General features: G+C 42.1%; 2 protein-coding genes across 4 annotated transcripts in view; one reads left to right on the top strand and one right to left on the bottom strand.

The window, feature by feature from the left end:
* LOC131881344 (monocarboxylate transporter 10-like) overlaps positions 1-4,350 on the top strand; it is an 8,222-nt gene extending 3,872 nt beyond the window's left edge. For 2 of the 3 annotated variants that reach the window (XM_059228183.1, XM_059228184.1), the window contains exons 2-7: positions 174-444; positions 968-1,249; positions 1,319-1,513; positions 2,146-2,364; positions 2,552-2,933; positions 3,445-4,002. In XM_059228183.1, the coding sequence (XP_059084166.1) occupies positions 181-444; positions 968-1,249; positions 1,319-1,513; positions 2,146-2,364; positions 2,552-2,933; positions 3,445-3,761 (1,659 nt within the window). In that variant the 5' untranslated portion in view covers positions 174-180 and the 3' untranslated portion in view covers positions 3,762-4,002. The other variant, XM_059228185.1, reaches the window with a different exon arrangement.
* On the bottom strand, positions 4,349-7,680 carry LOC131881346 (facilitated trehalose transporter Tret1-like). Its single transcript, XM_059228186.1, has 5 exons — positions 6,064-7,680; positions 5,630-5,977; positions 5,282-5,547; positions 4,914-5,216; positions 4,349-4,715 (listed from the first exon to the last, which is right to left on the bottom strand). Exons 1-5 carry the CDS (start codon positions 6,134-6,136, stop codon positions 4,368-4,370), a joined length of 1,338 nt encoding a protein of 445 aa, XP_059084169.1. The 5' UTR covers positions 6,137-7,680; the 3' UTR covers positions 4,349-4,367.
* Positions 7,681-12,044: the final 4,364 nt, after the last annotated feature.

Below are 12,044 nucleotides of genomic sequence, written 5' to 3'. Positions count from 1 at the left end.
GAGTTTTATTAACTACTTAAAGTTCAGCTATGGGCGCTTTTCACAGATGGCTTGGGGAGACCTCTGAGAATTGGAGCTTTACCCTACATACGTACAGTAGGTGGCTGGCTGGCGAGATGTTTTAGATATCCGCATATGGATCGAGATTGACGGTAATCCTCATTTCGTTTCAGCTCAACCATGGACTTGAAGCCTTCGGCCAGTCAAACTCAGCCTCTAATTGAGGACCAAGATCAGAGTTTGATTCAATACAGCGAAGAGGAGGGGAGCAGCATCGTGTCCTCGTCTGGATCCTCCAATTTGGTGCCCATTATGATGCGCGACAATTCAGAAGAGACCTCGGTCAGCCGGCGAGTTAGCATATCTCCAGAGGCTGTCATTGCCAACAGTACCAAAGAGCACTACGTCACCAAAGGATTCACGCCACCCGATGGAGGCTTTTGGGTAAGAGAAACTAAGACTAATGCGCTACATTCCGTTCAGACTGGTGTACCTATGGGGCAAAAGAGAGGTAGAAATTGGCCACCAATGAAATAATTGAAGTGGAATGAGCTGGAATAAACATACGCATTTGTACCGACCATCATGTTGCGGAAAATATCAAGCCCCCAGGGTCGACCAATTTCTGTCACGATTATGATTGAGTCTCCTGCTCATTGTACCATAATTATCTGTCGTAGCTGAGCATAAATGGACATGACCAAGGATATTTCTTCTTCCGAAGTTGACCATTGTGGTGGGCAAACCACGCAAACCTTGAACTAAATTAGGTCAACTTGACCACAAATTCGTACTGCCGACAAATTCAAGATTCCTTCTCGGCACTCATTGGCTCTAACGGTCCTTCAACCCTTTGAGCACTAAAAGGGTTGCCGAGCAAATTGTTCGAAACGATGGCTTGTCATTCTTCTTGAAATTGATACTAAGAACCTGATTTGAATTTTATTTCTCCTTTGTTTTCCTCTAGGCATGGCTGGTTTTGATTGCGAGCTTCCTTACCAATGGTATTATTTTTGGCACTATTAACTCGTTTGGCGTGATCTTCGTTTACCTCTGCGAACAGTATCACGATGATAAGGCTGCAGCAACCAAGGCTTCTTTGGTTGGGTCAGTGGCTGTGGGGGCTACTTTCTTTTTATCCCCAGTTTCCGGAATCTTGGCCGACCAGTTCGGAATCCGGAAAACGGCATTTTTTGGCGGATTTGTAGCCTTCCTAGGGATGCTCCTCTCCTCATTCTTCGTTAATCATGTAAGCATATTTGGCCAGGGGTTCCACTCTAATACTTCATTGGAATGCTTTTTTTTTGTTTTCTTTCAGATTGACATATTGTACCTCACCTATGGCGTGATGTTTGGAGGGGGCTCCTCGTTATGTTATACTCCATCCTTGGTCATTTTGGGCCACTACTTCAAGCGACGCATGGGCGTTGTCAATGGGTTGGTGACCGCTGGAAGTTCCTTATTTACCGTCATGATGCCATACATTCTTGAAGGGCTACTTTCAAGTTGGGGGGTGAGATCACTTGAAAAAGCTCGCTTTTTTGTTTACCACTTGACTTGAAGGTTCTGTTTTTGTATCGGTTTTGTTGCATCTTGTTTTCTGCGTTTTGTTGATCTCGATGTTTTGAAATGAATCTTCTTGTGCTTGAACAGTAAGAACAAAATCCGGGAGGTCAAAAGAAATTTGATTCCGCTAACATGGCTAGAACTCGGCATCGCTTGGCAGCTAAATGTGTTGTCTGGATGGAGTAATGACTTCTTGTGCCTCTTTGTGCGAGGTTTTGTTTCAAACGTCTATTTCTGGACTTCATTGGATATACTGGCTTCGAGCAAATCTTGAACACATTTAGCCTCATTGTGTGAGCCTGCATTTACTGGCTATTGATCAAGTTATTTGAGTAAAGTGTCAAATCTTAATTTGGACAAATTTACTGGCGAATTCAATTACAATTTTTTCGTTTCCTATTGCGTTTTTTGAAGTCCTTGAATTTTGGTCCTAGTTAGCTTGTGTCTTTCCTTCATTAAGTCTGCTTACCATTTCATTAACCGATGCTCCCTTATTATCCTGCATTACGTACTCCAATCCAAGCTGTGTCCTGAATAGGTCTCCGACTGACAAATTTTCCTTGTTCTTATTCCTTGCAGTTGGTCAATTGCTTCCGATTTCTGGCCTTCCTCACGTTCTTCCTGATGTTGGCCGCCTTGACCTTTGCTCCGTTGATGCCCCCACTTCCAGTCGACGACAGTCAGACCTGTGTGGCCAAAATTGTGAACGTCCATAATTGGAAAAACCCGAAATATGTGATTTGGGCTTTAGCCGTACCCTGCGCTCTGTTTGGATATTTCGTGCCGTATGTGCACATTGTAAGTACAATCACATCTCTGAAACGAACTCAATCGTTGAGAGAGTTAAATTGGGAATATTTAGATCAAAAGACGTGAATGCAAAGCTAGTCATGCGCGCCACAAATTGCCAAAGGTCGAAATGGAAAACGACAAATTTGTGGCATGGGATTTTGATGCTTCTGATGCTTAGTTTACTTTACTTTAGGTTAAATATGTGAAGGACATCTTGCCCGAGAAGAATGGCAGTAGCTTGGTGATGTGCATTGGCGTGACCTCTGGCCTGGGCCGGATCGTATTTGGCCGCATTGCCGACCTCCCTGGAGTGAACCGGATCTTTCTGCAACAAATATCGTTCGTATGCATTGGCATTTGCACAATGCTACTCACGGCCGCTCCCTATTTTGCGCCTTACACCTTCGAGGCCATGATCGCGTTTGCCCTAGTTATGGGTGTGTTCGATGGATGTTTTATCACTATGTTTGGACCCATCGCCTTCGATATTTGCGGACCCGTAGGTGCATCCCAAGCCATCGGATTCATCTTGGGGATGTGCTCATTCCCTTTGACGATTGGACCCCCTGTTGCAGGTACATTGCTAGCTACAAGTCCTTAATTGCATTCTCAATCATCCTGCTATCTGGCAAGTTGGGATTCAAGAGGACATTTCAAGTATGAAAGTTTGATAATCAAGAACTAGCTTTTTATCCTAAAAATTTTAATTGCAACGCAAAAAAGCAACTGCCTCTTGCGGTTCGCTCTTTGAAATCGCCCTTTGGATATAACCATGTAAAATGTATAATAATTTACAAACGATACATTTCCGAGGGAAATCACCTCTACCTCTACCTCTACCAAGCTAAAACCTAAATTTACTCGATGCGGAAAGCGAACTGAGGAGTAGTATTTTTAAGGCCACAAACAAAGGTATTTGCGACATTCATTTGATAAGACAAATTATTGCCATTCTGAGCTCTTTCGAAAGAGACCTTAATTAGGCCTCCATTCAGTACTGTTTGGGGAGAAATGAACTCTCGAGGGATTCGTTTTTCGTTGGATGGGATCAGACGGCTCATTTGTCACCCTCGTGGGTGCTTTCAGGAATGCTCTACGACTACTTGGGTAATTACACTGTGGCTTTCTTGGCCGCCGGATGCCCACCTATTATTGGGTCGTTGGTGATGTGTGCCATTCATTATGCCCGTGGAACTCGGACTCCCTCGGACCAACATTCCTCTGATGAGGAAGACAATCTCAATGGTGATGTCAGTCAGAATCTACTCAGCCATTCCCAAGAGAATGGGTCCAATTCCAAGAATGATCCAGGATCTGGCGCCAGAACAGGACTGACCAACACCGTAACAGCCACTACATTCTTGGCTCCGGAGGAAACAAATGGTGTCATTAAAGGTAATTAGTACCAATAAGAGCTTTCTATCCCTTCCAAATTGATCAACGTCACAGTTTGGAGGGGCATTGTTTTTAACTCCATATTTGAAAGAACAATTTCTGCTGTTTGACCACTTCATGCATACTTTGTCCGATCCAGTAATAAAGAGTATTTTCTTCTTCAAACGAATACGGAATAAACGGAGTAAAAAAGGAATAATTGGTTGCTTGATCTTTTTGAGTAACATTTTGCGGAACATTCGCCATTGGATCTATTTTCAGCCTGATTTCGGAACATCCTCTAGTCGTCCAGCACTACAACAGCTTACTTCAAGGAGTCATAATGATATTCCAGCCAATGAATGGATTCGGAATCCCATCATCTCTTCGTTTATATCTAACAAGTTACTTGGAAGTCAAAATTGAACGAGTCAGATTTGCAACTCCAAATGGGTTCATGTTTTGCCTAATTGAGTAATTGCGTAATTTGTTACCTTTTTGTGGGACCCTCTTCCGGACTCCTCTCCTTTCACGTGATGATGTTCATGCCCCGTGCATCTGTTTGTACAAAATTATATATTTCACACATTGGAGCCAATAAATATAAAAATTCACATACTCGTATGCCTTCTTTATTAGGGTTCAAAAGATGTTTCTGAGATGTCAGTTTTAGCCTTGATATCATTGTTGGGATCCGTACAAAAGATCCATCCTTGAGTGTAGAAATGGGCAATCTGCTCTGCTGTTTGGTTTCGGGTCTCGGGAATGCACGAGGCCACGAAAGCCACGCCCACAAAGCTGAGCGATGCATAGAACCACATGATTCCGGCCGTGCTCATGGCCAGTGTCATGGGGATGTACGAGTGAGCAAAGACAAAATTGAACAACCACGTCCCACTGATTGCCAGAGGATAAACAAATGAGCGCTCAGAAGTAGGCAGTACTTCTGCCACCACTAACCAAGAAACCGAACCATACCCGCACTAAAAATAAAAAGGTGGTGAATATATGGATCCATTTTAAATATATAGGTGCAGAATGGCCAGACATGTACCAAAATAACCTCCTCTGGAGAGTTGTCAGGAAGTTGGAACAGAAGCTTAATAATTTGCCGAGCTTTCCCTTATTCTGTTGGCAATAACCACAAAAAGTATTTGAAGGGCAAACATGTTGTAGCTTACCATAAAAAAGGCGATGTAGACAATGAAAGAAATGATTGGCATCCATGTCAGATATCCCTCAATCATGTCCAAGTCTTTCAAGTAGAAGAATGTGCCTAAAACAAAGAGACAAGAGGCGGTTCCTGTGCCAGAGACCAAAAGTAAGGACTTTCGGTCGTAACTTCTCGCCAAAGGAATGGCTACTATCGAGTTCAGTACGATCACGATGCCGACAATGATAGTGGCCAGGTGCTCATCCACGGCCAAGTGAGCCTCTCGAAAAAGTTCCACCGTGGACCCAATTAACAAAGGATAAGCCGTCGCCTGGGGGGAACCCTGGGAAGTTTCATCGATCTCAAAGTCAATCCTAAAATCTAATTCGCTCTCACCTGAAAGAAAAACATCAGCCCGAGACCACAAAGAAAGGGCTTCCATACTTCAGGATTCTTCAGCTTCTTGATTGAACCCAAGATAGTGTGCGTCTCCCCGTCTAGTTTCTGTTTCGGTTGACAGTCCACCGGAAGTGAGGCTGTTTTCAGATCAAGCAGTGTTGTCACCCTCGTGGCTTCCTCCGTTCGTCCACATCGACTGAGATAAATGGGCGACTCGGGAATGTTCCAAACCACAAGAAAGAAAGGAAGTCCAACGCTACAAGCTGCAATTGATGGGAACGTAGGACGAGACTCTTAGAGTTGGCTTTTGTGTCATGACAATTGGAGGTCATTAGCTGTCATTACCCAAAAAAGCGAGTCCACTCCAATCCAACCATCGTCCGGACACATAAGTGGCGAAGATCCCAATTTGGCACAATAGATTGGGCACCACGCCCAAGGTACCTCGAACACGTAGATTCGTGATTTCCACGATGTACACAGTGGGCACGGAAAGTGTCAAGCCGAGGCCGATCCCGGTAAGAAACCTTCCCAGAATGATGAGCCAAACCGAGGGCGCACTACCAATGAACAAATACCCACAAACGTACGCAGGAATTGTACAGTACAAGGTGGCACCTCGTCGACCCAATAAGGACATGGCAAATCCGGCTAATAAGCACGCCAATGTGGCTCCGACCGAGTGAATGCTGCCTAGAGTGGAAAAAAAGAATAGCCATGGCAACGGTTGAGTAACTTAATATGGAATTAATCTTTGAGCCTTCCTCCTCTGATCTTACGTATGAAATTGGCCTCCATGGGATTGGGATGAATGCTGGAGGACGCATTGTTAGCCATGGCACTTTCAAACATGGAAGGCAGCGCTGGCGATGGATAAGCCAAAACGGTTCCATCCAAGATGTGCCCAATAGATATGGCCAACACCGAAAATATCTGAACGCCAACTCGGCCATTTCTGTAATTACCCGGTAATGTGATTTTATTTTTGGTTTGGGGTGTTAGGGTCGGAAGGTCGGAAGGGTGAGCCCCCCTCGCCCGGCCAGCGAAAGTCAGCCATCACAATGTCTATTTCTAAATTCCGTTTGGCAGATTCATGTCCGGTATCAATTTTTGGTTCTCCGTCTATGGGTTTGGTTAGCGTCTAAAAGTTTTCATTGGAGCAATGTCGGGGAGGAGATTCGAACCAGGGACTTCTCTCACCCTAAGAAATTGCGCTAACCACTATACCACGTCTTATTTATACTTTTCTATTTTGCAACAGTAATGTTTAATTATGTGTCTTTTTTTATCATTTTCTGCGTTTGTCCATGGCAATGTTTTTTTTTTCTTTTTTCCTTCTTTGTTAATAAATTGATTTTTTGCTTTTGCCAAAAGATTGAAAATCACACGACTGAAATTTTAAAGATATGTAGTTCAGTTGGCCGAGCGGTGGGATCCAAGCTCGATGTTTACTTTTTCAGACTTGCACACAGATCGACAGATCCGTCAGTTTTTACCCCTTGGTGTGGGATGAGATATTTTTTAGAATTGAAAGCAAAAAATATGAAATCGTCTCGAAACATTGAGGATTTCACTCCCGGTAACGGAAAGGAAGTGCACAAATACGGTATCAACTACAATTGAAATTTATTTACTCTCCTTTGCGGTACTTTATATTAGCTTAAAGAGAATATTTGTTTAAACTGCAAGATTTCGGTATCAACCTTTTGCCATCTATTGCTAGAAGCATCCAAAGTTACGACGTGCTTTGACTTTCCTTTGTTTGAACGTGTTCAGTAAAAGGAAGAGCTTCTTAATTCATAAGGGATCTTACAATCATGTTGGTACTCATTTTCATTTTCATAAGTTGAAATCCAAGCTTAGCTTTTTATGAATCCATATTAAAGTGAGGCTCGAGGTTCATGCCATAAATGGTCTTCCGTTCATGCATTTTTAAAACTACCTCCCCATTCTCTTATTAGAGTAAAACGGAATGTTTCTCTTTCTAGCACATTATACACAGGGTCCAAAATACATGTCTATCAAAAAAAGTAAAAGCTAATGGTAAATTGTAGCGTCAATTGTTAGCGCTATAGCGGAAGATACCTGGCAATGACAAAGAGTCGTCCTACTTGTACGATACACATATAAACTTATTGTACGTTTTTGTGCTCCATTGCTTTTATCTGCAAATGTACATTACCTACAAAACATCATGTTGACTTTCCTTCTTCATCTCGTCAGAATCCGTAATGCTTCATTGGGAGTGTAGGAAACGTACCTGTCGTCTTCGGAGTTCGACGTCAGTTCCTGAAGCTTGGCCTCTTTCTCCATCAAAATGCTGACCAATTCGTCAATCTGGGTCTTCATAGCGATTAGGTCCTCAATTTGCACGGGATCAACTTGGGAATGAAAACTACCGATGGTCGAAATGCTGTGACTTCTGGACTTTCCTCCGCCTTTCCGCCCATATGAACCAATGCTATTGATGCTTTCCCTCGACCGATGGGATACATCCTCGGGCTCTAAAGAAGGTGCCACTACCGCAGATTTACTCCGGATTTTCTGCCGTTGCCAAACACGTTCACTCCCAGGTTCCTCAGATTCTTGGTAACGTTCGTAAGGATATTCCACAATTGCTCGCAAACCAACGGGCTCTTGGAAAGAGATCTTCTTGGATGTCTTCTTCTTGGCATGGTGGGAGAGTTCTTGCACTGGCCTCGAGGATTGGGGTTCATATAGGTCAGATGAAGATAGGTTGGTATTCTGGTCCAAGATACTCGGCTGAAGAGGACACAGTAGGATTGGAGTGCATCGTCTTGACCTCGGAGGGTTCACCGAGACCGGTTGAGATTGGCACATTCCAGGGTTGGTACTTCTGGATGGAGCTAACTCGCGGGGGGGAGCGATCACTTCATCCTCGTTGGAAGATGCTGAAGACGCTGAAGACGTTGAAGAGCCTTGCTCTGTCATGATCATGATTGCAAAGTCAACTGAGGGGTTGTTTGGATTCTATTAGCCATAAAATAATCGGCCGCCCACCCTCCTAACCCGAATAAATGACCAAAGTTGACCAAAGGCGAAATGTAATTCACGACGAGTTTAGTTCGACCAAGCGTGTGGCTGAAACATGATCCAATTACAAGGAGAGGATTTGATCTCGCTTGTGTTTGTGTGCTCGAGGTGAAGATGGTTATCTCCTGGACCTCGATGAGTCTTGATATTGTCAAGTGCATCATCGTATTCAAATCAAGTTGTTGGGCGTTGGTGGAACGGACTTGTGACCAAATACCAGACCATCGAAAGAGAGCCATTTATGTCAAGTGCGTCAATTGTTTGGAATCTCGGGAGCTCATTCGAGTGGAAGATTGAATGACACACCAATGAATCCTGTCACAACATCCATGCTGATCTTTCTGGGTCTGTTCTTGCACTCAATACTTCCCGATGTCCTTCTTGATTAGATGAATTCATTTCACAATTTAGAGCAAAACGATTACATTTTATGCTCTTGCCCTTTGGACTTGCTTCTCCTCACCAACATTTGGAGCCAAAACCGTTTCCTGCCAGTTAGTTTATGACGAGTCCATTTTTTATCGTAACTTTACATTGGATCTTAACGTGACACTACTTGCTGGAGGCCTACATCTTCAAGGTTGGGTTGGCATGTTGTACTCTATACTTAAACGATTGTAATGATTATTCACACACTGAAGGTTTTATCTATTTATCGTGAGTTCTTTCAATTGTAACACGAATATTACTGGCTCGTCAAAAATGACCAAAACGCCTCTGGTTTAAATGCTCACCCAGACCAGTCCACGACTGAACCTTATTTCGTTTTCTTACACACAAGTCCAATAACATTAATGAAATGTGCTTGTGAAACTGAGGACATGAAAAGCTAACGCCTTTCTTCGGTTTATTGATGAACTACCGAATGAACAATTGGTTGGACTGTTCAATGTACGAGCAGTAACTAAGTAACCTTTGCGCTTGTGTTCCAAAATCGACATACAACAATGTAAGCAAGAAACTCGGGCATGCTCCATATTTGGATAGTGGGTTGCTCCCTGTGAGAAACAAACCCTCTTTGTTAAGGGTTTATAATGAAGTGCATGGACCGGGATTATTGGACTTAGTTGTGTCATCTGGTTCATTGGCGTGGTCGTCACTGTCAAAAGTAGTGTTGGAGACGTTGTCACTCTCAATGGACCCATTCTCATCCTCGTTGTCATAAGCCATATTGATCCGGCGCTCCAATATTCTGGCCATGATTGCGCCGTGGTCATTGTTCCGATAATCAGACTCGCTCAAAAAGTGCGTCTTCTTTTGGCGCTGACGTTCCTTCGCATCTTCCTCGGGAGCTGTAATCAAATCCCCACTGCTTTCAGCCCATTCATGATCAGTTTGTGGGACAATAGAGTCTTATGCATCAGTAATTGATTGATAGTCGGTGGTGTATGTTAGGCCCTTTGGGATGACCCGAGGGAAGGGGCATGGTAATGTGTAGGGATGAGATTAAAAACCATGTTTCTAGCCAATATGGTCTACCGGATGTGGTTTCCAGGCTCATGCAAATACATCAAAGAAGTACCGAAGGTGCGCATGATATTTGGAATAATACCCCCCTTTGAAGGAAATATTTTGAAATTGCAATGGAATGAAGTCAGTCCAAAATACGTAGCAGTACGATACTGTGAGGGAAATGGCTGAATACACAAAATCATGATAAGATTCTCTTTTTCCTTGACTTTTTAGTAATTGCCAGACAATTACACTGTACATGTTATGCAAAAGGCATATTTTCATATCCAAACCATACCAATTATTCACAGATGAGTGCAATCAATAGGAATAGCAATAGCAAACTGAACCTTGCCAAAATCTCCCTTTTACAGGCTAGATTGTCCATTTATGGTAGTTTTGTTTTTGTCGGTTTTATCTCTTGCTCAGCCTACCATCAGATGATGGGTGTCCCAATGAAGGCATATCCTCGCTACGTATCATGAAAGACATCCTTAATAATCACAAAGTCCCCGATGAATGACCCCAGGTGTGTGCCCATTGAAGTTGTTAAAGCGGCAGATCGTACTTTTATTTACATGCATGCTACAAAGAAGCATACGAGCAACGAGCACTGTGGTCAAGATGTCTAAAAGTTTTGACCGAAATACCCATATCTTGGCATTTTTCTGCCCCCCCCATTAAAAAAGAATCATATGACACAATTCTTCAGTCTAGCTTTTTGTTTAATGGAATTCTAGCTTATGTAAAACCTCACATGCCTAAAAACATGCTAAACCCTAAAGTTTTAAACCCTATTTGGTAAAAATTGGGAGCACACTTAGTTGTCACTTGAAACTAACTACGATGTGGCGTATCAAATCACTACATGGTTGAATGGGATCAAATTGTCTTTTTTATCATTTTAGCTCCAAAATTCCTCAGATAGATTGTCTGATTTAATAGGCCCAGACAAATAACACCGATTTTCAATATGGTAAAAGTAGCATAATTTCAAAATTTCTCACCTTGCTTTGAAACATCACTTAGATGTGTAAGTCTGAAGAAAACATATACAATAGGCAATCTAATAGATTTGGGCTTTCCTTGACGCCTTTGTTGAAACAGAATAGAAACGTCATTTTTGATATCTCATCGATATTCTTCAAATCTTCGTGGATTGTTAAATTAGGTGTACTTCTAACGCCTCCAATTGATTTTTCAAAGAAACAACATATTAAAAGGCTTTAACCAATGGTATGCCACGTGTTGGACTACTATGTGATTATGCACTACAATAATCTTTTACTTCTGGGATTGTAAAATAGCTTTTTAAATTTGGGCATTCAAGTTCACAAATAACGGGGACATTTAGGAGCTGAACCGGAAAAAAGGACAATCTCATCATTTACAGTTTGATACATCACATCCTAATTGGCATTTAAGTGCCAACTAATGCACTTCGAATTTCCATTCAAGATCATAGCTCTTAATACATTTTGAAGCATGTAAGTTTTTAATCTGAGTTAGAATCACATAAATCATGTTATATGGAAGTTGTTCGTACCTTTTGATTTTGCGTCCTAGAAAAAGGCTAAAATGTGTCTGAGTATTTTTAAAAAATGATTTTTAACCCCCGTGGGAGAGTATTAGGGTTTATTAACCAAAATAATTTTCAGTTCTTATTGCTAACACTAAATGCAAATGAGATTGCAAAACATTCATGAAATGACTTATCATACTCATAGGAAAGGAGAATGGGAAAGTCAAATCAATATGACAAATTTTGGGGAGTACTGGCCAACAAAACGATGAAAGTGCACGTTGACGATCCGCGAGCAATGTAGGTAGCTTTTTATTCTAAGACACATTCTCGGATCTAGTGTGCTTTGGACTAAAAGTCTTCTAGATTTTGCGTGCAAAGGTATTTTACGTTTAACTTGGATATTGTTGGATTAACTTCAAATTTGCCATATTTTATGCTACAAATTTAAGACAGCAAAAACTTTAAAAATCAATGTGACCTTGGAAGAGATGAAAGTTGTGAGGTACAGAAGAGCTCTTAAATTAGACTCCTTCAAATCATGAAGCAACAAGTACAATAATGGGTCTCTCTGGATCAACGTATCAGATCACAAGTTTCTAAATGGAGAAAGTTTCTGGATTTCCACGAACTGTTCAAAACACACCATTCATTCTTTAATATCGAGGCCTAATTGCCAAATCTCACCTTGGACGTGTTTTAGCGAGTAGCGTCGATTCTTGATTGCCTCCA

This window comes from Tigriopus californicus, chromosome 5, assembly GCF_007210705.1.
Source record: "Tigriopus californicus strain San Diego chromosome 5, Tcal_SD_v2.1, whole genome shotgun sequence".
In the NCBI taxonomy this organism is placed as follows: Eukaryota; Metazoa; Arthropoda; class Copepoda; order Harpacticoida; family Harpacticidae; genus Tigriopus; species Tigriopus californicus.
This window is presented reverse-complemented; position numbering and strand designations above follow the sequence as displayed.